General features: G+C 51.9%; 1 protein-coding gene across 2 annotated transcripts in view; it reads left to right on the plus strand.

Annotated features, from left to right (window-relative positions):
* LOC147111398 (uncharacterized) overlaps nt 1–26,312 on the plus strand; it is a 291,247-nt gene that overhangs the window by 206,397 nt on the left and 58,538 nt on the right. For both annotated transcript variants that reach the window (XM_085998359.1, XM_085998358.1), the window contains exons 21-31: nt 150–305; nt 2,873–2,956; nt 4,548–4,631; nt 4,783–4,853; nt 9,944–10,135; nt 11,705–11,873; nt 14,178–14,270; nt 14,441–14,545; nt 18,478–18,575; nt 19,618–19,768; nt 23,112–23,225. In XM_085998359.1, coding sequence (XP_085854485.1) covers nt 150–305; nt 2,873–2,956; nt 4,548–4,631; nt 4,783–4,853; nt 9,944–10,135; nt 11,705–11,873; nt 14,178–14,270; nt 14,441–14,545; nt 18,478–18,575; nt 19,618–19,768; nt 23,112–23,225 — 1,317 coding nt within the window. The remainder of the gene's footprint in view (nt 1–149; nt 306–2,872; nt 2,957–4,547; nt 4,632–4,782; nt 4,854–9,943; nt 10,136–11,704; nt 11,874–14,177; nt 14,271–14,440; nt 14,546–18,477; nt 18,576–19,617; nt 19,769–23,111; nt 23,226–26,312) is intronic.

Consider the following 26,312-nt stretch of genomic DNA (forward strand, 5'->3'; position numbering starts at 1 on the left):
TTGCAGAGGCAAATAATGGGCCCAACGGCCCTCTCAAGCTCCATCTTTGCACCTCTGACCAGTTTCTTGGCCTTCTTTTGCTAATTGTTACAGATCTTTCCATCCATAAACGTACAAATTAATTCTTATTTCCTTTACTTACAATCTAGGTTTGTCACTGCAAGGTGAGAAGGGTCTCCCAGGATTCACAGGTGAACGAGGTCAGAAAGGTGAGAACGGGGTTCCAGGATTATCGCTGTCGGGTTCACCAGGAAGAGATGGTCAACCGGGTTTACCTGGTCCTCCCGGCCCACCTGGACCTCTAGGTAAGTCGATATTTGTGATGGAGTTACCGTCTCATCTCTGGACTGTCCTTCAAGGAGAGATGTGATCATCATTTAAGAGATAAAAGATGTTTTTAGAAACCTTTTGCTGTGCGTAAAGTAAGAACTGCAACATTGCACAAAATTAAGATGATTCTGAAGTGAGGTAAAAAACCTATTTAGCCCAACAAGCCCCTCCATCTACATATCAGCTCCAGAACTGCAAGACTCCTGCGCCTGTTCAATAGGGACGCAGATCAGATGCAGAAGGAAACCTGCCGTCCTTAGCCAGTCTGTGCCTACATGTGAATCCAGTCCCGCACCAACATGACTCTGAATTGTCTTCTGAAGTGGCTGAGCGAGACACTCAGCTCCTTCACCACATGGACTGCAGCGGTTCAAGAAGGCGGCTCACCACCACCTTCTCAAGGGCAATTAGGGATGGGCAATAAATGCTGGCTTTGTCAGCGACCCCCACATCCTGAGAATTAACAACCATTTAAAAACTGTCGGAAGGGCAGTACTGAGGGAGTGCCACACTGTCAGAGGGGCAGTACTGAGGGAACGTCGCACTGTCGGAGGGGCAGTACTGAGGGAGCGCCGCACTGTCGGAGGGGCAGTACTGAGGGAGCGCCGCACTGTCGGAGGGGCAGTACTGAGGGAGCGTCACACTGTCAGAGGGGCAATACTGAGGGAGCGCCGCACTGTCGGAGGGGCAGTACTGAGGGAGCACCGCACTGTCAGAGGGGCAATACTGAGGGAGCGCCGCACTGTCGGAGGGGCAGTACTGAGGGAACGTCGCACTGTCGGAGGGGCAGTACTGAGGGAGCACCGCACTGTCAGAGGGGCAATACTGAGGGAGCGCCACACTGTCGGGGGGCAGTACTGAGGGAACGTCGCACTGTCGGAGGGGCAATACTGAGGGAGTGCTGCACTGTCGGAGGGGCAGTACTGAGGGAACGTCGCACTGTCGGAGGGGCAATACTGAGGGAGCGCTGCACTGTCGGAGGGGCAGTACTGAGGGAGCGCTGCACTGTCGGAGGGGCAGTACTGAGGGAGCGCCACACTGTCGGAAGGGCAGTACTGAGGGAGCGCCACAATGTCGGAGGGGCAATACTGAGGGAGCGCCGCACTGTCGGAGGGGCAATACTGAGGGAGCGCCGCACTGTCGGAGGGGCAGTACTGAGGGAATGTCACACTGTCGGAGGGGCAATACTGAGGGAGTGCTGCACTGTCGGAGGGGCAGTACTGAGGGAATGTCGCACTGTCGGAGGGGCAATACTGAGGGAGCGCTGCACTGTCGGAGGGGCAGTACTGAGGGAGCGCCACACTGTTGGAGGGGCAGTACTGAGGGAACGTCGCACTGTCGGAGGGGCAATACTGAGGGAGCGCTGCACTGTCGGAGGGGCAGTACTGAGGGAGCGCCACACTGTTGGAGGGGCAGTACTGAGGGTGCGCTGCACTGTCAGAGGGGCAGTACTGAGGGAGCACTGCACTGTCGGAGTGGCAGTACTGATGGAGCGCCGCACTGTCGGAGGGGCAGTACTGAGGAAGCGCCGCACTGTTGAAGGGGCAGCACTGAGGGAGCGCCGCACTGTCGGAGGGGCAGTACTGAGGGAGTGCCGCACTGTCAGAGGGGCAGTACTGAGGGAGCACCGCACTGTCGGAGGGGCAGTACTGAGGGGGCGCCGCACTGTCGGAGGGGCAGTACTGAGGGAGCGCCGCACTGTCGGAGGGGCAGTACTGAGGAAGCGCCGCACTGTTGAAGGGGCAGTACTCAGGGAGCACCGCACTGTCGGAGGGGCAGTACTGAGGGAGCACCGCACTGTCAGAGGGGCAGTACTGAGGGAGTACCGCACTGTCGGAGGGGCAGTACTGAGGGAGCGCCGCACTGTCAGAGGGGCAGTACTCAGGGAGCACTGCACTGTCGGAGGGGCAGTACTGAGGGAACACCGCACTGTCGGAGGTGCTGGGTGTGAAATTGGTCTTAAGTGGTAGCGCAGAACGAGCGATATAAAATTGTTAGAAAATCGGTCGGATGTAAACCAGCTGGCGATTCACTTTCGCCCGTTTTGCGCCAACACCACCGATCAATTTCATCCCCGCTGTTTTTCAGCTCAGACATTGAGCCGAAGCCCTGTCGGATGGCAAAGATCCTACTTGAGCACAACTCGGGGAGTTGTTCCTATTATGTCCGTGTATAATTGAGACACGGACTGCAGGAGTTGATTATAACAAGTCTTTACTGAATGGAGACAACCTGGAAACTGAAACTACAGAAGCCTGCTAGGGCCTTTTATACAGGGGTGGTCACTGCCGGTACTGCAGTCTGAGACCAGTTATTCCCTTAAAGGTACATACACAACAGTTCCCATTGTCCTGGGCCTCAATTTATTACACAGAACGACACAGGATGTACGGCACAGAAACAGGCCATTCGACCATTCGCTAGCTCTTTGTTTATGTAGAGGTAGTAATGGATGTTTGGCCGATATTGGTTATGAAGACAGAAAATGCAGTAGATTTAGAGCAGGATTAGTCTCTAATTGTTTTACTTTGTGTTGTTTCAGTTTCTGCGGCAGATTGCATCAGTATACCTGGGCCGCACGGAGCTGCTGGGCCACGAGGATTCCCAGGAGAAACTGGACTGAAAGGTGAGTTTGTATTTGGCTGCAAGGCTCTTTCTGTAATGGCAGTAGATACGAGGCATCAAGCACTGGGACCAAGGCAGGGATCTGCTGTCTTTCACAGTATCTCTTCAGACACAAGCATTCATATGCTGCCATCTTAAGTCGAACCTTCTCAGCTTATTTGCCTCTCATTGCAAACTGAATCGTAGAATGACAAAGCACAGAAGGAGGCCATTCGGCCCATCGTGCCTGTGCCAGCTCTTTGAAAAAGCTCTCCCATTAGAGCTATCCCAAGCTCTTTCCCCACAGCCTTGCAAATTTGTCACGTATTTATCCAATTCCCTTTTGAAAGTTACTATTGAATCTGCTTCCACCGCCCTTTCAGGCAGCGCATTCCAGATCACAACAACTCGCTGCGTAAAAAAAATTCTCCTCATCTCCCCTCTGGTTTTTTTGCCAATTACCTTCACTCTGTGTCCTCTGGTTACCGACCCTCCTGCCACTGGAAACAGTTTCTCCTTATTTACTCGATCAAAACCTTTCATGATTTTGAACACCTCTATTAAATCTCCCCTTAACCTTTTTGGCTCTAAGGAGAACAATCCCAGCTTCTCCAGTCTCTCCACGTAACTGAAGCACCTCATCCCTTGGATAGGGACTATTGAAGATATGAGGAGTTGCGATTTGCTAATGGTACTGTTCTAAGATACAGCCAGCAACAGCGGAGGAGCGGAAAGATTCAGGGGCCCAAGCACAGAAATCTCAAAAAGCTAGTGGCCAGGTACAAAAAATAATTAAAAAGCGAATGGAATGTTGGCCTTAATCTCAAGAGGGCTGGAATACAATAGGGTGGAAGTTGTGTTTTAGTTTATATAAAGCTCTGGTTAGACCCCATCTGGACACTGCGTTCAGTTCCGGGCCCCGCACCACAGGACGGATATATTGACCTCGGAGAGGGAGCAGCGCAGATTCACCAGAATGATACCCGGGGCGAAAAGGGTTAAATTCCGAGGCCAGGTTGCCCAGACTGGGCATGTATTCCCTCGAGTTTAGAAGATTAAGGGGTGATCTGATCGAGGTGTTTAAGATGATTAAAGGAGTTGATGGGGTCGAGAGAGAGAAACTATTTCCTCTGGTGGGGGGAGTCCAGAACAAGGGGTATGGGGAGACAGCGGGAATATGGTATTGAGATAGAGGATCAGCCACGATCATATTGAATGCGGCGCAGGCTCGAAAAGCCGAATGGCCTACTCCTATTTTTCTATGTTTCTATGTAACAAGGGGGCAGAACCTTAAAATTAGAGCCAGGCCGTTCAGGGGTGATGTCAGGAAGCACTTCTTCACACAAAGGGTGGTGGAAATCTGGAACTCTCGCCCCCAAAAAAAGCTGTTGAGGCTGGGGGTCAATTGAAAATTTCAAAACTGAGATTGATAGATTTTTGTTGGGTAAGGGTATTGGATATGGAACCAAGGCGGGTAGCTGGAGTTAAGATACAGGTCAGCCGAGGTCTAATTGAATGGCGGAACAGGCTCGAGGGGCTGAATAGCCTCCTCCTGACCCTGCAAGAACCTCAATAATCTAGATGGGTCTTTAACAGTCTATGTTTCCTTACAGGTGCCAAGGGAGATACCTGCTTCCACTGCAACTTCACGCTGTCACCTGGACCACCAGGTCCCGAAGGACCGCCCGGTAGACCAGGTGAGTGACCGCACAGAGCACTGCACAGTGCAGCTTAAACCTCGACAGGGGCCAATAAAACAATGCTCTTCTGAAAAGATTCACCACCCACCCCCCTCGGGCATACTGAAACGTGTTTTATCCAAATTGCCTTCTTCTCCGTGTTTTGCAGGTGATCCCGGAATTCCAGGGACCAAGGGAGACCATGGGCCACCGGGAAGGGTGGGATTCCCAGGCCAGACTGTAAGTGTTTCTGATGTTCAAGCTACTGTAGCAGGCCGGGGTTCCTGTATAGACTGATCCTCGATGATGCAGACCAACTGCCTTGTGTCAGGGCGGATACCAAGAAATATTCTTCACAATGATACCAGAACTGAGAGGGTATACCCATCAGGAAAGGCGGGGGCTCTTTTCTCTACAGAAGAGAAGGCTGAGGAGTGACCCGATACAGGTCTTTAAGACTATGAAGGGGTTCGATAGGGTAGACGTAGAGAAGATGTTTCCACTTGTGGGGGAGATCAGAACTAGGGGCCATCAATATAAGACAGTCACTAATAAATCCAATAGGGAATTCAGGAGAAACATCTTTACCCAGAGAGTGGTGAGAATGTGGAACTCGCTACCACAGGGAGTGGTTGAGGAGAATAGCAGAGATACATTTAAGGAGAAGCTAGATAAACACATGAGGGAGAAAGGAATAGAAGGATATGGTGATAGGGTGAGATGAAGAGGGGTGGGAGGAGGTTCGTGTGGAGCATAAATCCCGGCACGGACCAGTTGGGCCGAATGGCCTGTTTCTGTGCTGGACATTCGATGTATTTAATATAAAATTAGGAGGTACAGTTAATTCCTTGATCCACACTCACAATGATTCATAAGGTGGGGTGGGGGGGCCGCAAAAGGGACCTGGCGGGGTCCTGGGGTGAGGGAGGGTCATGGAGGCAGGAGGGGGAGGGGGAGGGGGAGGGGGGTCATGGAGGCAGGAGGGGGAGGGGGGAGGGTCATGGAGGCAGGAGGGGGAGGGGAGGCGGGAGGGAGGGGGAGGGGGAGGGGGGAGGGGAGTGGGGGGAGGGGGAGGGGGGAGGGAGGGGAGAGGGGGAGGGGAGAGGGGGAGGGGAGAGACGGAGGGGAGAGGGGGAGGGGAGGAGGGGAGGGTGGAGCAGCACTGCACCCAGTCGCTGTCTGACCTCTGCATGAGTTGCTGGCAATGATTGTGTCCCTCTGTCGCAGTCTACAGTCCACCCACATAGGTCAGCAGTGGCCGTGCCTGGCAGGTGCTTGAACTAAGGTAAGAGGTCACAGCTGACCAGTGTTGACACTGGCCGTGCCAGCTCTGTTTGCATGGTAGCTGAGGGAGCGCTGCACTGTCAGAGGGTCAGTACTGAGGGAGCGCCGCACTGTCGGAGGGGCAGTACTGAGGGAGCGCCGCACTGTCGGAGGGGCAGTACTGAGGGAGCGCCGCACTGTCGGAGGGGCAGTACTGAGGGAGTGTTGCACTGTCGGAGGGACAGTACTGAGGGAGCGCCGCACTGTCGGAGGGGCAGTACTGAGGGAGTGCTGCACTGTCGGAGGGGCAGTACTGAGGGAGCGCCGCACTGTCGGAGGGGCAGTACTGAGTGAGCGCTGCACTGTCGGAGGGGCAGTACTGAGGGAGCGCTGCACTGTCGGAGTGGCAGTACTGAGGGAGCGCTGCACTGTCGGAGGGGCAGTGCTGAGGGAGCGCCGCACTGTCGGAGGGTCAGTACTGAGGAAGCACCGCACTGTCGGAGGGTCAGTACTGAGGAAGCGCCGCACTGTCAGAGGGGCAGTACTGAGGGAGCGCCGCACTGTCGGAGGGGCAGTACTGAGGGAGCGCCGCACTGTCGGAGGGGCAGTACTGAGGGAGCGCCGCACTGTCGGAGGGGCAGTACTGAGGGAGTGTTGCACTGTCGGAGGGACAGTACTGAGGGAGCGCCGCACTGTCGGAGGGGCAGTACTGAGGGAGCGCCGCACTGTGGGAGGGTCAATATTGAGGGAGCGCCGCACTGTCGGAGGGGCAGTACTGAGGGAGCGCCGCACTGTCGGAGGGGCAGTACTGAGTGAGCGCTGCACTGTCGGAGGGGCAGTACTGAGGGAGCGCTGCACTGTCAGAGTGGCAGTACTGAGGGAGCGCTGCACTGTCGGAGGGGCAGTGCTGAGGGAGCGCCGCACTGTCGGAGGGTCAGTACTGAGGAAGCGCCGCACTGTCGGAGGGTCAGTACTGAGGAAGCGCCGCACTGTCAGAGGGGCAGTACTGAGGGAGCGCCGCACTGTCGGAGGGGCAGTACTGAGGGAGCGCCGCACTGTCGGAGGGGCAGTACTGAGGGAGCGCCGCACTGTCGGAGAGGCAGTACTGAGGGAGCAGCGCACTGTCGGAGGGTCAGTACTGAGGGAGCGCCGCACTGTTGGAGGGGCAGTACTGAGGGAGTGCCGCACTGTCGGAGGGGCAGTACTGAGGGAGTGTTGCACTGTCGGAGGGACAGTACTGAGGGAGCGCCGCACTGTTGGAGGGGCAGTACTGAGGGAGCGCCGCACTGTGGGAGGGTCAATGCTGAGGGAGCGCCGCACTGTCGGAGGGGCAGTACTGAGGGGCGCCGCACTGTCGGAGGGGCAGTACTGAGGGAGCGCTGCACTGTTGGAGGGGCAGTACTGAGGGAGCGCCGCACTGTCGGAGGGTCAGTACTGAGGAAGCGCCGCACTGTCGGAGGGTCAGTACTGAGGGAGCGCCGCACTGTCGGAGGGGCAGTACTGAGGGAGCGCCACACTGTCGGAGCGGCAGTACTGAGGGAGCGCCGCACTGTCAGAGGGGCAGTACTGAGGGAGTGCTGCACTGTCGGAGGGGCAGTACTGAGGGAGCGCCGCACTGTCGGAGGGGCAGCACTGAGGGAGCGCTGCACTGTCGGAGGGGCAGTACTGAGGGAGCGCCACACCGTCGGAGGGGCAGTACTGAGGGAGCGCCGCACTGTCAGAGGGGCAGTACTGAGGGAGTGCTGCACTGTCAAGAGGGGCAGTACTGCGGGAGCGCCGCACTGTCGGAGGGGCAGTACTGAGGGAGCGCCGCACTGTTGGAGGGGCAGTACTGAGGGAGCGCCGCACTGTGGGAGGGTCAATACTGAGGGAGCGCCGCACTGTCGGAGGGGCAGTACTGAGGGGCGCCGCACTGTCGGAGGGGCAGTACTGAGGGAGCGCTGCACTGTTGGAGGGGCAGTACTGAGGGAGCGCCGCACTGTCGGAGGGTCAGTACTGAGGAAGCGCCGCACTGTCGGAGGGTCAGTACTGAGGGAGCGCCGCACTGTCGGAGGGGCAGTACTGAGGGAGCGCCACACTGTCGGAGCGGCAGTACTGAGGGAGCGCCGCACTGTCAGAGGGGCAGTACTGAGGGAGTGCTGCACTGTCAAGAGGGGCAGTACTGCGGGAGCGCCGCACTGTCGGAGGGGCAGTACTGAGGGAGTGCTGCACTGTCGGAGGGGCAGTACTGAGGGAGCGCCACACTGTCGGAGGGGCAGTACTGAGGGAGCGCCGCACTGTCGGAGGGGCAGTACTGAGGGAGCGCTGCGCTGTCGGAGGGGCAGTACCGAGGGAGCGCCGCACTGTCAGAGGGGCAGTTCTGAGGGAGCGCTGCACTGTCAGAGGGGCAGTACTGAGGGAGCGCCGCACTGTCGGAGGGGCAGTACTGAGGGAGCGCCGCACTGTCGGAGGGGCAGTACTGAGGGAGCGCCGCACTGTCGGAGGGGCAGTACTGAGGGAGCGCCGCACTGTCGGAGAGGCAGTACTGAGGGAGCACCGCACTGTCGGAGGGTCAGTACTGAGGGAGCGCCGCACTGTTGGAGGGGCAGTACTGAGGGAGTGCCGCACTGTCGGAGGGGCAGTACTGAGGGAGTGTTGCACTGTCGGAGGGACAGTACTGAGGGAGCGCCGCACTGTTGGAGGGGCAGTACTGAGGGAGCGCCGCACTGTGGGAGGGTCAATACTGAGGGAGCGCCGCACTGTCGGAGGGGCAGTACTGAGGGGCGCCGCACTGTCGGAGGGGCAGTACTGAGGGAGCGCTGCACTGTTGGAGGGGCAGTACTGAGGGAGCGCCGCACTGTCGGAGGGTCAGTACTGAGGAAGCGCCGCACTGTCGGAGGGTCAGTACTGAGGGAGCGCCGCACTGTCGGAGGGGCAGTACTGAGGGAGCGCCACATTGTCGGAGCGGCAGTACTGAGGGAGCGCCGCACTGTCAGAGGGGCAGTACTGAGGGAGTGCTGCACTGTCGGAGGGGCAGTACTGAGGGAGCCCCGCACTGTCGGAGGGGCAGCACTGAGGGAGCGCTGCACTGTCGGAGGGGCAGTACTGAGGGAGCGCCACACCGTCGGAGGGGCAGTACTGAGGGAGCGCCGCACTGTCAGAGGGGCAGTACTGAGGGAGTGCTGCACTGTCAAGAGGGGCAGTACTGAGGGAGCGCCGCACTGTCGGAGGGGCAGTACTGAGGGAGTGCTGCACTGTCGGAGGGGCAGTACTGAGGGAGCGCCACACTGTCGGAGGGGCAGTACTGAGGGAGCGCCGCACTGTCGGAGGGGCAGTACTGAGGGAGCGCTGCGCTGTCGGAGGGGCAGTACCGAGGGAGCGCCGCACTGTCAGAGGGGCAGTTCTGAGGGAGCGCTGCACTGTCAGAGGGGCAGTACTGAGGGAGCGCCGCACTGTTAGAGGGGCAGTACTGAGGGAGCGCCGCACTGTCGGAGGGGCAGTACTGAGGGAGCGCCACACTGTCGGAGGGGCAGTACTGAGGGAGCGCCGCAGTCGGAGGGGCAGTACTGAGGGAGCGCTGCGCTGTCGGAGGGGCAGTGCCGAGGGAGCGCTGCACTGTCAGAGGGGCAGTTCTGAGGGAGCGCTGCACTGTCAGAGGGGCAGTACTGAGGGGGTGCTGCACTGTCGGAGGGGCAGTACCGAGGGAGCGCCGCACTGTCAGAGGGGCAGTTCTGAGGGAGCGCTGCACTGTCAGAGGGGCAGTACTGAGGGAGTGCTGCACTGTCGGAGGGGCAGTACTGAGGGAGCGCTGCACTGTCGGAGGGGCAGCACTGAGGGAGCGCTGCACTGTCGGAGGGGCAGTACTGAGGGAGCGCCACACCGTCGGAGGGGCAGTACTGAGGGAGCGCCGCACTGTCAGAGGGGCAGTACTGAGGGAGTGCTGCACTGTCGGAGGGGCAGTACTGAGGGAGCGCCACACTGTTGGAGGGGCAGTACTGAGGGAGCGCCGCACTGTAGGAGGTGACAAGGAATGGGTGAATCATGGGTTGATCTTGCATGATGCTGACATTATTCTTGTTTTATTCCAGGGTGCTACTGGTGTCCCAGGGCCAATGGGTATTCCAGGACCCAAAGGTGACCCAGGTGATATCCAGACTTCACCTGGACTGAAAGGACACCGAGGTGACTCTGGTTCCCCGGGCACTCCAGGTGTGTCCGGCTTGGATGGATTACGCGGCAAAGATGGCTCTCCTGGCTTCCCAGGGCCCAAGGGTGAACCAGTAAGTGCCGAGATGTGGAACTGTTCAACGAGTGATTGAGGGGTTGCCTTTGGGACACTAATATCAGGAGGGCAGAGACGATGTCGCTCAATAGACAGCATGCAGGCAATGATTTCAGATCCCTCGATCTCAGTCTGGCTCAGCTGCTCAAACTATTTCAACACATTGCAATCTTGTGATTGGCTGTCACAGAGCAACAAAGCCTGGGCCGTGATCCCTCTGAAATTTAACATTTTGGGGCAAATCATCCCATTATGACCCCACAACATCAAGACTCATCCCAGCACAGAAACTCACCCCAACATCGAGACTGATCCCAGCACAGAAACTCACCCCAACATCGAGACTGATCCCAGCACAGAAACTCACCCCAACATCGAGACTGATCCCAGCACAGAAACCCACCCCAACATCGAGACTTATCCCAGCACAGAAACTCACCCCAACATCGAGACTGATCCCAGCACAGAGACTCACCCGTAGCAGATAGACTTATCCCAGCACAAAAACTCACCCCAACAGATAGGCTTATCCCAGCACAGAAACTCACCCCAACAGATAGACTTATCCCAGCACAGAAACTCACCCCAACAGATAGACTGATCCCAGCACAGAAACTCACCCCAACATCGAGACTTATCCCAGCACAGAGACTCACCCCAGCAGATAGACTTATCCCAGCACAGAAACTCACCCCAACAGATAGACTTATCCCAGCACAGAAACTCACCCCAGCAGATAGACTTATCCCAGCACAGAGACTCACCCCAGCAGATAGACTTATCCCAGCACAGAAACTCACCCCAGCAGATAGACTTATCCCAGCACAGAAACTCACCCCAGCAGATAGACTGATCCCAGCACAGAAACTCACCCCAACAGATAGACTGATCCCAGCACAGAAACTCACCCCAGCAGATAGACTGATCCCAGCACAGAAACTCACCCCAGCAGATAGACTGATCCCAGCACAGAAACTCACCCCAACAGGTAGACTGATCCCAGCACAGAAACTCACCCCAGCAGATAGACTGATCCCAGCACAGAAACTCACCCCAGCAGAAAGACTCATCTACAGGGACAGCACATCAATCTTCCCTCTCCCTCTGCTATTGTCCCTTCATTTCCTCTCTCCCTTTGGTATTGTGGATTTTATTGATTAATTAAATTCTCATTTAAACACTAAAGGGCAGAACTTTGCAAGGCTGTGGGGAAAGAGCAGGGGGGAGTGGGACTGATTGGAGAGCTCGTTCAAAGAGCCGGCACAGGCACGATGGGCCGAATGGCCCCCTTCTGTGCTGTATGATTCTATGAAATTGCACGGCTTCACTGCCAGCTAGGATGAGGATGTGAATTGGAGAAATTTTGTAGGCTGAATTCTGTGCTGGGGCTCCTCGCTGGCAACTTCTACCCTGAGATCAAACGCAGCACTGAATACAGCAACAGTATTTGCGAAGATAGGAAGAGAATGTCGGATGAACGTCGGTTCTATCAGCCAGTGTAGGCCATAGGTTGCTAAGGGAAGGGCTGTGAACTGTGAACTGTTAACTGTCATCTCTAACTGTTCAGGCAACCATCGGCTTCAAAGGTGATCCAGGTTTCCCTGGAGCTCCAGGTTTACAGGGAGCATCAGGAGATCAGGGACCTCCGGGACTTCCAGGAGTGGGTGAGCCAGGCTTTCCGGGTGAAAAGGGCAGCCAAGGATTTCCGGGTCGTCCAGGAATACCTGGTGCAACAGGTAAGTTCTGGTCCAGCACTCAGTCTCTTAGCCATCCTTCTGTGCAATGTGGACTCGCGATACACCATCCGAATCCCGTCCGTTAATGGATGGAATATCCTGCGTAGCTCATAGATCTGTGCTCTTCTCTCTTAGGCAGTCCCTTGGAACCGAGGATGACTTGCTTCCACATTAAAAATGAGTTCTCAGGTGACTGATGAGTCCAATGCGGGACCTGCAGTCTCTGTCACAGGTGGGGCAGACGGTGGTTGAAGGGGCGGGTGGGTGGGGTGCTTGGTTTGACGTGCGCTCCTTGCGCTGCCTGTGCTTGGCTTCCGCTTGCTCCCTGCGAAGAGACTCGACGGGTTCGGCGCCTTCCCGGATGCTTCTCTTCCACTTTGTGCGGTCTTGGGCCAGGGATTTCCAGGTGTCGGTGGGGATGTTGCACTTTTTCAAGGAGGCTTTGAGGGTATCCATGAAGCGTTTCCTCTGCCCACCTGGGGCTCTCTTGCCGTGTCGGAGCTCCGAGTAGAGCGCTTGTTTTGGGAGTCTCGTATCGGGCATGCGGACAATGTGACCCGTCCATCGGAGCTGATCGAGCGTGGTCAAAGCTTCGATGCTGGGGATGTTGGCCTGAGCAAGAACACTGACGTTGGTGCGCCTAGCCTGCCAATGGATTTGCAGGATCTTGCAGAGGCAGCGTTGGTGGTACCTCTCCAGTGCTTTGAGGTGCCTGCTGTACATGGTCCATGTCTCTGAGGCATACAGCAGGGCGGGTATCACTGCTGCTCTGTAGACCATGAGCTTAGTGCCGGGTTTGAGGTCCTGGTCTTCAAACAGATCTGTGATCCTCTATTCTCAATATGCATTAAATGGTTGTGGATGAGAAACAGAAACACAACTTGTAAAGATGAAACCACTGACCCACATATTTTGTGACTCTCTCGATCAGCGACAAGGGCAGTCCTTCTGATCAGCGAGGATTGTGCGAGAATGCTTAACCTGCTCGTGTAGGAGTCGGTTTGAATGCAAGCCTTAACTTAGAGCATTCCACACTGCCCGCTGGTGGACTGGTCAGTAAGAAAGTTCCGGGGCTTCCTCTCCGTCCCCCCCCTCTCAGGAGACTGTGTGAACGAGGAGCGTGCGTTGGCATCGAGGTAGCGGGGTATGTAGCTTGCTCCATGTTGGGACGGGACAAGGCTTGAGATGCCAACTGGTCTTGTGCCTCTTCACATAAGAAAAAGGAAGGGAGACAAGAGGCAGAGGAAAGTAGAATGTAGACGGTCTGATCGCTGCTGAACAGAGAGTGGAGGCTGTGTCATTCTGGTTATGTTGGTCTCACACTCTCATCACAGCGCCAGAACCAAACTAGTGGCCACCACAACCCGGGAAAATAAACCCGTACCAAGAACACAGAGAGTTACAGCTTTGGACACAATCAGCGCTCCGGGGGCGAACTGCGCCCAAAATTGCGCTTGTTTGAGAAGAGTTTTTTTTTCTCAAGTTTCCACTCAAACTCATTTGCATATTGCCGAAGGCAGAATCTTCGCTGAACCAGCACAATTGGGTCGCGTTTCAGCGCGTAATATATTTGTTCAAATGTATTGCTTTAAAATTATTCCTTGCTGTATTTAAGAGCGGTAACCTGGTGCAGGTTTATTAATACAGCTGGGAATGGGTTTATCACCAAAAATAAGCATTTTTAATCAGAGTGTCTCTTCCACCGGTGAGTAACCCGATTTAAAGTACCTGAAAATGACTTAAAAGAACTAAACAGTGCCAGATGCTAGTTACATCGGTCTACAGTGGTCAGTTACTTAGTAAATTAAAAATAAATTATATTCAAAAGCTTTTAAAATGTATCTATTAGTGTTCTTGCGCCCAAAAGAACTGGCTTAATTTTAAGAGCCTCCTCGAACTCCCGCAAACGGGCGCAATTAGCGGCAGCTCGCCATGGTGATGACTTCGATCCGGGGCCATGGCCAGGTTTGTGGGTGGGGCTGGCTTCCAGCACGATATTTTTGAAACCAGCGCAAAAGATGGCGGAAACTCGCTTTACACTGAACGTAACTTGTGATTAAAATTCCTCCATCTTTGGCGTAGGTTTCGGGCAAATTGTGCTGGAAAAAGCAGCGCAGCGAACGGAAAGTCCAGGCCTCCGACTTCCAGTGACGTCCTGAGTTTAAAATAAGAAAGAAATAGGAGCAGGAGTCGGCCATTCAGCCCTTCGAGCTAGCGCCGATACATTTACTCAAATATATTAATTTGCGATCGCCACTGTTTCATGTGACTCTAATTGTTCTGTCAACTGTTTCCTTGCTACAGGTCAGAAAGGTGAATCAGGCAACGGCATAAGTAGACCGGGAACCCCAGGTCTGCCCGGGACTCAGGGTTTGAGAGGCGAGCCGGGCGGTAGAGGTAAGTTCAACCGTCGGCCCAACCGTCAGCGGGAAATGTGGTAAATACATGAAACAACTGAGCCTAGTTAATCTTCCAGGTTCTGATCTTCATTCTTGTCCATATCAACAGATACTTCACTGGCGAAGGTCTTTTTCTGAATGAATGTTTGTTGTCTATCTGCCCAATAGGTGACCCCGGACTGCCAGGGGCCCCCGGCATGCAAGGTGCTGTCGGACCGAAAGGTGATTCCGGTCCAACTGGGATAGGATTTCCTGGGCCAACTGGTGCTAAAGGTAACCGTACTCATAAACCGCACCATAACCATACCATACTCATACACTGCACTGTAACCATACCGTACTCATTTACCACACCGTAACTGTACCGTACCGTACTCATAAACCACACCGCACCGTAACTGTACCATATTCATACACTGCACCATAACCGTACTGTACTCATTTACCACACCGTAACTGTACCGTACTGTACCCATAAACCGCACCGTAACCATACCGTACTCATTTACCACACCGTAACTGTACCGTACTGTACTCATAAACCGCACCGCAACCGTACCATACTTATACACTGCACCGTAACCGTACCGTACTCATGCACCACACGGTAACCATACCATACTCATAAACCACACCGTAACTGTACCGTACTCACACACCGCACCGTAACCATACCGTACTCATAAACCACACCGTAATCATAACCATACCGTACTCATACACCGCACAGTAACCAAACCGTACGCATACACCGCACATTAACCGTACTGTACTCATACACCACACCGTAACCATACCGTACTCATAAACCACACCATAACCGTACCATACTCATACACCGCACCGTAACCATACCGTACTCATACACCGCACCGTAACCATACCGTACTCATACACCACACCGTAACCATACCATACTCATATACTGCACCGTAACCATACCATACTCATACGCCACACCATAACCATACCGTACTCATACACCGCACTGTAACCATACCGTACTCATACACCATACCGTAACCATACCATACTCATACACCACACCGTAACCATACCGTACTCATACACCACACCGTAACCATACCATATTCATACACCACACCGTAACCATACCGTATTCATACACCACACCGTAACCATGACATACTCATACACCGCAACGTAACCGTACTGTATTCATACTCTGCACCATAACCATACCATACTCATAAATCACTCTGTAACCATACCATACTCATACACCACACTGTAACCATACCATACTCATATTCTGCACCGTAACCATAACGTACTCATACACCACACCGTAACCGTACCGTACTCATACACCGCACCATAACCATACCATACTCATAAACCACATTGTAACCATACTGTACACATACACCGCACCGTAACCGTACCATACTCATACACAGCACCGTAACTGTACCATACTCATACACCACACCGTAACTGCACCATACTCATATACCGCACCGTAACCGTACCGTACTCATACACCACACAGTAACCATACTGTACTCGTACATCGCACCTTAACCATACAGTACTCACACACTGCACCGTAACGGTACCATACTCATACACCACACCATAACCGTACCGATCTCATACACCGCACCGTAATCGTACCGTACTCATGCGCCACACCGTAATGGCACCATATTCATACACCGCACCGCAACCGCACCATACTCATATACCGCACCGTAACCATACCGTACTCATGCATCACACCGTAACAGCACCATACTCATACACCACACCGTAACCGTACCACACTCATACACAACACCATAACCGTACCATACTCATATACCACACTGTAACCATACCCTACTCATACACCACACCGTAACCACACCGTACTCATACACCGCACCGTAATCATACCGTACTCATACACCACACTGTAACTGCATCATACTCATACACCACATCGCAACCATACCATACTCATACACCACACCATAACTGTACCATACCCATGCATAAGAACATAAGAAATAGGAGCTGGAGTCGGCCATTTGGCCCTTCGAGCCTGCTCCACTATTGAATAAGATAATGGCTGATCTTCGACCTCAACTCCACTTTCCTGCACTATCCCCATATCCTTTAATTCCCTTAATATCCAAAAATCTATCGATCTCAGCCTTGAATATACTCAACGACTGAGCCTCCACAGCCCTCTGGGGGAGAGAATTCCAAAGATTCACCACCCTCTGAGTGAAGAAATTTCTCCTCATCTCAGTCCTAAATGGCCGACCCCTTATTCTGAGACTGTGACCCCTGGTTCTAGACTCCCCAGCCAGGGGAAACATACTTCCTGCATCAGTCTAGTGAACCTTCATTGCACTCCCTCTATGGCAAGTATATCCTTCCTTAGGTAAGGAGACCAGAACTGTACACAATACTCCGGGTGTGGTCTCACCAGGGCCCTATATAATTGCAGTAAGATGTCTTTACTCTTATACTCAAATCCTCTTGCAATAAAGGCCAACATACCATTTGCTTTCCTAATTGCTTGCTGTACCTGCATGTTAACTTTCAGTGATTCGTGTACAAGGACACCCAGGTCCCTCTGAACACCAACATTTCCCAATCTCTCTCCATTTAAAAAATACTCTGCTTTTCTATTTTTCCTACCAAAGTGGATAACTTCACATTTCTCCACATTATATTCCATTTGCCATGTTCTTGCCCACTCACTTAGCCTGTCTATATCCCCTTGAAGCCTCCTTGCATCCTCCTCACAACTTACTCTCCCACCCAGCTTTGTATCATCAGCAAACTTGGATATATTACATTTGGTCCCCTCATCCAAATCATTGATGTAGATTGTGAATAGCTGAGGCCCAAGCACTGATCCTTGCGGTACCCCACTAGTTACAGCCTGCCAACCCGAAAATGACCCATTTATTCCTACTCTCTGTTTTCTGTCCATTATCCAATCCTCAATCCATGCTAGTATATTACCCACAATCCCATGAGCCCTAATTTTGTTTAATAACCTCTTGTGTGGCACCTTATCGAATGCTTTCTGAAAATCCAAATACACCACATCCACTGGTTCCCCCTTATCTATTCTGCTAGTTACAACCTCAAAAACAAACAGATTCGTCAAACATGATTTCTCTTTCATAAATCCGTGTTGACTCTGCCCAATCCTATTATTATTTTCTAAGTGCCCTGTTACCATGTCCTTAATAATAGATTCTAGCATTTTCCCTACTACTGATGTCAGGCTAACTGGTCTGTAGTTCCCTGTTTTCTCCCTCCCTCCTTTCTTAAATAGTGAGGTTACATTTGCTCATACACCACACTGTAACCGTACCGTACCCATACACCACTAATGCATATTTATGGCTAGTTTGATTGAAATAAGTTTGTAGTTTCGATGGGGTTCTGCCGATCTTGCACTCTAACTTCAGCAGAAGATCGGCCGAACCCGCCTCACCCCACCGAACCCCCCGCCGATCCCAAACCCCTCACCACACCAAACCCCCCACCAAACCCCCCACCGAACCCCTCCCTGAACCCCTCATCGAACCTCCCACTGAACCCCACTGAACCCAAACCCCCCCAGAACCCCTCACCGAACCCCTCCCTGAACCCCTCATCGAACCTCCCACTGAACCCCACTGAACCCAAACCCCCCCAGAACCCCTCACCGAACCCCCCACCGAAGAAATGATGTTAACGGCGAGAAGCTGCTATGCGGAAACAGGCCATTCAGCCCATCCAGTCGGTGTCAGAGTTTACCCTTTACACAACCAAATGGTCTGGATCACATTGACCCACCTTGTGCCCCTATCCCTTCCTCCCCCTCTCCAATCTAATCTCGAATGTTGACACAGTTTCTGCCCCAACCACTAACCCAGGGGGTGAATCCACAGCCTCCCAACTCTCTGTGTGTGAAGAGGTTTCTCCAGCCCTCTGTCCTAAATCTCTGACATTTAATCTTGTATCTGTGGCCCCTCGATCTAGACCCTCAACTACTGGGAACAGTCGGCTTCTATCCACCCTGCCCCGTCCTTCCATCATTGTAAACACTCCTATCGTATTGCCCTGTAATCTGCGTCGTGCTATCGAAAAAAGACCCAATTTTTTCAAGTCTTTCCTCCTGTTTGTATTACCTTACACCAGGCAGAATCCCGGAGAATCCGAAGTCATTCACATACATCCTTTCTATCTCACAGGTGTGCAAGGAATTCCAGGACAGTCAGGACCTCCTGGTCTTTCAGGACAGCCAGGGTATGATGGCCTTCCCGGCCAGCCAGGCACCCCAGGGATAAAGGTCAGCAATTAAACCCGATGCACAATGACATTTGACTCCAATGCATTTCTTTCTTTTTTACTTTCCTTCTAATCCTTGTTACTAATGACCTGGACTTGGGTATAAAGGGCATCATTTCAAAGTTCACGACAGGAAACTTGGAAATGTAGTAAACAATGAGGAGGATAGTGACAGACAGACTGGTGAAATGAGCGGACACATGGCCGATGAAATTTAACGCAGAGAAGTGTGAAGTGATGCATTATGGTAGGAAGAATGAGGAGAGGCAATAGAAACAAAATGGTATAATTTTAAAGGGGGTGCAGGAACAGAGAGACCTGGGGGTGGACGTACACAAATCATTGGAGGTGGCAGGACAAGTCGAGAAAGTTGTTAAAGAGGCACATGGGATCCTGGGCTTATTAATATAGGAATAGATTACAAAAGCAAGAAAGTTATGCCAAATCTTTATAAAACACTGGTTAGGCCTCAGCTGGAGTATTGTGTCCAATACTGGGCACCGCACTTTAGGAAGGATGTCAAGGCCTTGGAGAGGGTGCAGAGATTTACTAGAATGGTACCAGGGATGAGGGACTTCAGTTATGTGGAGAGACTGCAGAAGCTCGGATTGTTCTCCTTGGAGCAGAGAAGGTTAAGAGGAGATTTAATAGAGGTGTTCAAAATCATGAGGGGTTTGATAGAGTCAATAAAGAGAAACTGTTTCCAGTGGCAGGAGGGTCGGTAACCAGAGGACACAGATTTAAGGTGATTGGCAAAAGAACCAGAGGGGAGATGAGGAGAATGTTTTTACGCAGCGAGTTGTTGTGATCTGGAATGCGCTGCCTGAAAGGGCGGTGGAAGCAGATTCAATAGTAACTTTCAAAAGGGAATTGGATAAATACTGGAAGGGGAAACATTTTGCAGGGCTGTGGGGAAAGAGCAGGGAGTGGGACTAATTGGGGAGCTCGTTCAAAGAGCCGGCACAGGCACGATGGGCCGAATGGCCTCCTTCTGTGCTGTGAGATTCTAGGATTCTAACCGAGTAATTCTTTACTGAATTCAGGGACTAGCAGGAGTGGGACGCCCAGGCCCCCAAGGACTCCCAGGCACCCCAGGTTTCGATGGAATACAAGGAACTAAAGGCGACCCAGGGCTCCCTGGCATACCTGGAGGGCCAGGCCGCCCGGGATTACCTGGCTTCCCAGGTGAAAAAGGTAAGCAAAAGGTCAACTCCAACGAAAGTTACAAAGAATGGACTTCAAATCTACCTTGAAAATGAGTGTTAGAAAGAAAACTAGAATTTTGCATTTCTATAGCGCCTTTCAGCACCTCTGGACGTCCCAAAGCGCTTCATGGCCAATGAGGTTGTTTGTTTTATTAACGAATTGTAGTCACTGCTTCAATGGAAGGTTAAAGCTGGTCACAGTTAGCTAACGATGCACAGATTGATAGAAGGGGCGACCTCACCAGCTGCCATTCCATGTCATCAAATAGCGACACTCTGCCCACAGGTGTGGGATCTGGGCTGGCAGGAGGCGGGTTTCCCCACTTCCCCGGCGCGGATACAAAAATGAACTCCCAGTCAAATTATTTTTTTTTAATTACAAAGCTGAAAAATGTACTTTCTTAATTCCCTGGTAGGCACTTCACAAATCTGCACATTGTTACGGTTTAGGGTTTTGGTGGTTTCACCAGTTACTAGCAGCGTTGCCCAGAGGGATTCCTGTCCTGACAGTACAGCAATCTGTCCTTCGTCGAGATGACTACGCCAAGTTCCCTGCTTGCAGCGACCTGCTCACTGCAGTAAACACGGGGCACACTGCACGACCAAATGCTCTTTGAATTTACGCATGTTAACCGTAACCTTATGAATTCAGACCATCTGGTGTAAAGTCTTGCCTGCTGAGGGCACATGGCAGGACATGGCGAGCTGACTTTCTATTAATGATAGAACGCGGCTGCAATTTCCTGATATGAATTCCCAACGGCTGAGACTTTGCATCTGGCGAGTGCACTAGTGAAGTATCGCTACAACTCACAGAATCACAGAATCACAGAAACCCCACAGTGCAGATAGAGGCCATTTCGGCCCATCGAGCCTGCACCGACACATATCCCACCCGATCCCCGTAACCCCTACACCAACACATATCCCACCCTATCCCCGTAACCCCACGTATTTAATCCCCCTAACACTAAGGGTCAATTTATCATAGCCAATCAACCTAACCCGCACATCTTTGGACTGTGGGAGGAAACCGGAGCACCCGGACGAAACCCACGCAAACACGGGGAGAATGTGCAAACTCCACACAGACAGTCACCCGAGGCCGGATTCGAACCCAGGTCCCTGGCGCTGTGAGGCAACAGTGCTAACCACTATGCCACCATGCTGCCCTAAAACTATCCCAAGATTTTACAGAAAATGGTAGTCATTTGCAATTAAGTAATGATAAGAAGCAAAAAGACTAAACGTATAAAGTATCACAAGATACGGGAAAGAAAAGAAGTCGGTAATGGGTCAACTACACTACTTAGGAATTTGGAAGCAACATAGGTGTTCAAAGTCATGAGAGGTCTGGACAGAATAGATAAAGAGAAACTGTTCCCATTGGCGGAAGGGTCGAGAACCAGAGGACACAGATTTAAGGTGATTAGCAAAAGAACCAAAGGCGACAGGAAGGAAAACTTTTGCCGGCACTCGCGATCCTCGATCGCGCTGCACAAGGCCCCTCCCCTTTAAGAAGGGGAGGAAGGCCTGCAGTACCGCAGCGCGCCGTGCTGCAGCATGTGGCGCTGCGGCACGTTGTGCAGCGATATTCAGTTGCAGCGCCCCAAGTGGGATGCGGGGCGCCTCTAGTAGCGCCGTGCTTCCCTCTGGGGCACGCCAACTGAATTTCCGGCGGGCAGTCGCGACTGCTTCTGGGGCGCTACTTTTAGCGCCCTGGCGAGGCTAGCGCCCCAAACGGGGCTATAGTGAATTTCTAGGCCAGTGTGTTTTTTCGTACTGTATACTGTAACACGTTGAGCAGAGCATGGAAAGGAATCATTCACCTGATCACACGTGCTAAAGTGAAGCGAGCTTCAACGTTTAGCTTCTCACTGGTTAAAGCTCAGCCTCTGAGTGACTTCTTTCAAAGTGAAGTTGTCTCATGAGCTTAATTGACCTTACGTTTGTTTACTTCCTGTAAGCGTCACACATACTTCCTGTCACACTTCAGATGTCATGTTTTGTTGGTTGGCTCAAGTTGAAACGGCAACAAATCAGAACTGAGGGAATAGGCGGCATACAAATCAAAATTCAGGAAAGGGGGTAGGAAAGTCACTGGATTGTGCGTTACTTAGCACGAGAAGCCTATTATAAACCAGCACATCCTGGGCATCGCCACCGGACTCTGCTAGCACAGGTGAAAATGTCAAATACAAATAAATACATCACACAAGTGCGGAGCTCGTCAGGATTCGCTCAATTAGCACATCTCCACCAATCAATGAGCTAACCAGTTTACAAAGTATTTACAGCCCAGAAACAGGCCACTCAGCCCGACAGGCTCTTGCCGGTGTTGGTGATCCACACGACCCTCCGCCCAGTTTGATCCTTAAGTCATAAGATTGCACCACCGGAGCCACTCTCCACATTTGCTCCCCCTGTTGTGGAGTTTCGCAATATTTGGATATTGACAAATCGGGATCACGCTTCCCCAACAGAAAATCATGGGGAGACCGTCGACAGTTTCCGAGCATTCACTTCTAGCAGACGGAAAATCGGAAGCGCGCCTGTAATTTTCCGACATGTGCTCCCAGCAGGTGATGCTCCGCATCGGAATTTGTCCTTAAGAGGATCGTCCTTCTGCTCTTTCAGGCAGATCATTGAGGGTTCCTAAATTTGGTCTTGTATCGACGGCACAGCACGGGAATTAAGACGAGTACAAACCAAATAAAATGAATTGAATTGAATCTTTGGGGGGAGAGAGCAATTTACGGCACACAGACTGGGCTTGTATTCCCACGAGTATAGAAGATTAAGGGGTGATCTAATCGAGGTGTTTAAGATGATTGAAGGAGTTGATGGGGTCGAGAGAGAGAAACTATTTCCTCTGGTGGGGGGAGTCCAGAACAAGGGGGCAGAACCTTAAAATTAGAGCCAGGCCGTTCAGGGGTGATGTCAGGAAGCACTTCTTCACACAAAGGGTGGTGGAAATCTGGGACTCTCTCCCCCAAAAAGCTGTTGAGGCTGGGGGGTCAACTGAAAATTTCAAAACTGAGCTGGATAGATTTTTTTAGGTAAGGGTATTAAGGGATACGGAACCAAGGCGGGTAAATGGAGTTAAGGTACAGATCAGCCATGATCTAACTGCTCAAGGGGCTGAATAGCCTCCTCCTGTTCCTATGTCACAGCAATGAGGTGATCAAGGCTTTGTCCCGGAAAGGCTTCTGATGGGTAATCAGGAAGGTGCAGAATTGGAGTTCCAGTCTGATCATTTTGAGGATTAACCGTGGATTTATAACAACGGGTGTGAGATATTTTGGATATACATTTGGCTCTTTGTTCTTCAGGCAGCTACGGTCTAGTGGGCGTGCAGGGCCCCGTGGGATCCCCTGGACCTCCAGGAACCGGTGCACCAGGGCAACTAGGCAAACCAGGACTACAAGGACCGTCCGGCATTCCAGGTATGTTCAGGACACTTCTTAGTAAAAAAAAGAAAGAACTTTCATGATCTCAGAACATATCAAAGCGCTTCACAGCCAATGAAGTATTTTTGAAGTGTAGTCACTGTTGTAATGTGGGAAATATTATGTCCATGTATAATTGAGACACGGACTGCAGGAGTTGATTATAACAAGTCTTTACTGAATGGAGACAACCTGGAAACTGAAAACTACAGAAGCCTGCTAGGGCCTTTTATACAGGGGTGGTCACTGCCGGTACTGCAGTCTGAGACCAGTTATTCCCTTAAAGGTACATACACAACAATTCCTCCCCTTTTAGATAAACAGTACATAACATTCATTTAACAACTAAATAATAACTAATTACAATTACAATTACAGTTGCTAGATACATTGGTTGAAGTTAAGCAATTATAAGTTCAGTCTTTGAGGAGGCTTCCTGATTCTGTTTGGATAACGCCTCTTTGGGATATCAGGTTCTTCTGGCAAGGTTGAGTCGGGATCAATGTCGTTGTTTGGTTCGTCTGCTTCCAATATAACCGATTCTGCGGTAGATGCAATTGGTACTTCGGTTTCATCGCCAGGTGTATCAGATCGTGGTGTGGAGTTGACGTTTTCCAGTGACTCTAGAATCTGGTCAGCATGGCGTCTTACAATGCTCTCTCCAACGTCCACGGTATACATTAGAGGTCCTTGCCGTGTACAGATCGTTCCTGGCTGCCATTTCTCTGTGCGGTAGTCCCGGGCCAAAACTGGTTGACCTATCTTAAAACTCCTGGTCGGCCTTTCATTCATATTCTGAAACTGCCTGTTCTCCACATCTCTTCTGATGTTTGGCTTAACCAAATCCAAGCGGCATCGTAGTCTTCGATTGAAGAACATCATGGTTGGAGTTTGGTTGGTAACCGCATGTGTCGCATTCCGGTAGGCAAACAAGAAGTTATCCACCTTGTGTTGTAGGGGTATATCTTCATTACACATTGCCTTGATAGCCTTCTTGAATGTTTGAACAAACCTCTCGGCCAATCCATTAGTGGCTGGGTGATATGGGGTGGATGTGTAATGCTTAACGCCATTGTTCTTTAAGAACCTCCGGAACTCTTCAGACACAAACTGTGGTCCATTGTCAGAGCAAATCTGTTCAGGCAGCCCGTTCCTGGTGAATATGGTTCGTAAGACTGTGATAGTTTTTTCTGTGGTGGTTGAGGACATTTTTATTACCCCTGGCCACTTTGAATGTGCATCCACCGCAATTAAAAACATCGAGTCCATAAAGGGACCAGCAAAATCAATGTGTACCCTTTGCCATGGAGATGAGGGCCACTCCCATGGATGTAGAGGGGCTTGTGGTGGGGCGTTTTGGACCTTCTGGCATCCTGTACAGCTCTTGGTCATCTCTTCGATTTCTCTATCGATTCCCGGCCACCACACAAACGCTCTGGCTAAGTTCTTCATTTTTACCCCTCCCAGATGACCCTCATGAAGCTCATTGAGCACTCTATCCTTCAATTTGGGTGGAATTACTACTCTGGATCCACACATCAAGGTTCCTCTGCACACTGACAGCTGTTCTCTTCTCGGCGAGAATGCTGGCAGCAGTGGTTCGCCATGTGCTGGCCATCCCTTCACTGTTAAATCATAGACCCAGGAGAGTGTCGGGTCATTTCGTGTTTCCTTTTCTATGTTTGCATTCGTCACAGGGAGACATTCGACTATAGTCGAGTGGAATAACTCCACTGGATCCACTGCCAGTTCTTCTTCCACCGTCGGCAACGGTAGGCGCGACAATCCATCAGCATTCCCATGCTGTTTAGTTCCTTTGTACTCGATGTCATATTGGTGTGCCCCTAGGAAAAGGGACCACCTCTGTAGCCGTTGTGCCGTCATTATCGGTACGCCCTTCTGAGGGTTGAAAATGGAGACGAGAGGTTGATGATCAGTTAGTAGAGTAAATTTCTGACCGTGCAGGTAGTGATTGAACTTCTTCACCCCCACACCAGGCTGAGGGCCTCTCTGTCAATCTGGGCGTAGTTACGCTCAGCTGAAGTTAACGAGCGTGACGCAAAAGCTATCGGCCTCTCTGAACCATCAAGGAATTTATGTGACAGTACCGCCCCAATGCCGTAGGGAGACGCATCACACGCCAGTCTTATCGGTAGTGATGGGTTGTAGTGAGCCAATACTTCTCTTGAAGTGATTAGGTCCTTACTCTTCTGAAAGGCCCGCTTACATTCATCGCTCCATTTCCATGCTACTCCCGTTCGTAGTAGGGCCTTCAGTGGATGCAGAATTGTGGACAAATTCGGCAAAAACTTATGGTAGTAATTCACCAATCCGAGGAATGACCTCAGTTGCGACACATTTTCAGGCGCTGGAGCCTTAACTACCGCTTCAATTTTGTCAGGGGACTTATGCAACCACTCTTCATCAATCACGTGGCCACAATACGATATCTGTTTCTTAAAAAACTCGCACTTGGGGCGATTGGCTCGTAGTCCATGTTCACGTAGTCTAGTGAGCACCTGCTCTAGGTTGGCAAGGTGTTCACTGTCATCTTCACCTGTCACTAGGATGTCGTCCAAGTAACACTGAGTCCCCGGAATCCCTTGCAGGACTTGTTCCATCGCTCTTTGCCATATCGCCGGAACTGATGCTACTCCGAATACCAGTCGATTATACTGGTAAAGACCTTTGTGAGTGTTTATCGTGAGATACTTCCTAGAGGATTCTTCAACCTCCATCTGCAAATATGCTTGTGCTAGGTCAATTTTTGTAAAACGTTTCCCTCCAGATAGTAAGGCGAAGATATCTTCTATCTTTGGAAGAGGATAGTGTACTGTGTGAAGGACTGGGTTTACCGTCACCTTGAAGACCCCACAGATGCGAACCTTCCTTGGTTCCTCAGACTTATTGTTTAATGTTTTCTTCATGACAGGAACGATGGGTGTCACCCACTCGCTCCAGTCTACCTTAGATAACACGCCTGCATTCTCCAGATTCTCCAGCTCTGCCTCGACGGCTGGGCGAATTGCATATGGTACCAGTCTTGCTTTGAAAAACTTGGGAATTGCATTCTCCTCTATTTTT

Source organism: Somniosus microcephalus, chromosome 10 (assembly GCF_052327205.1).
Source record: "Somniosus microcephalus isolate GS21.2 chromosome 10, FLI_Smic_1.0, whole genome shotgun sequence".
Taxonomy (NCBI): Eukaryota; Metazoa; Chordata; class Chondrichthyes; order Squaliformes; family Somniosidae; genus Somniosus; species Somniosus microcephalus.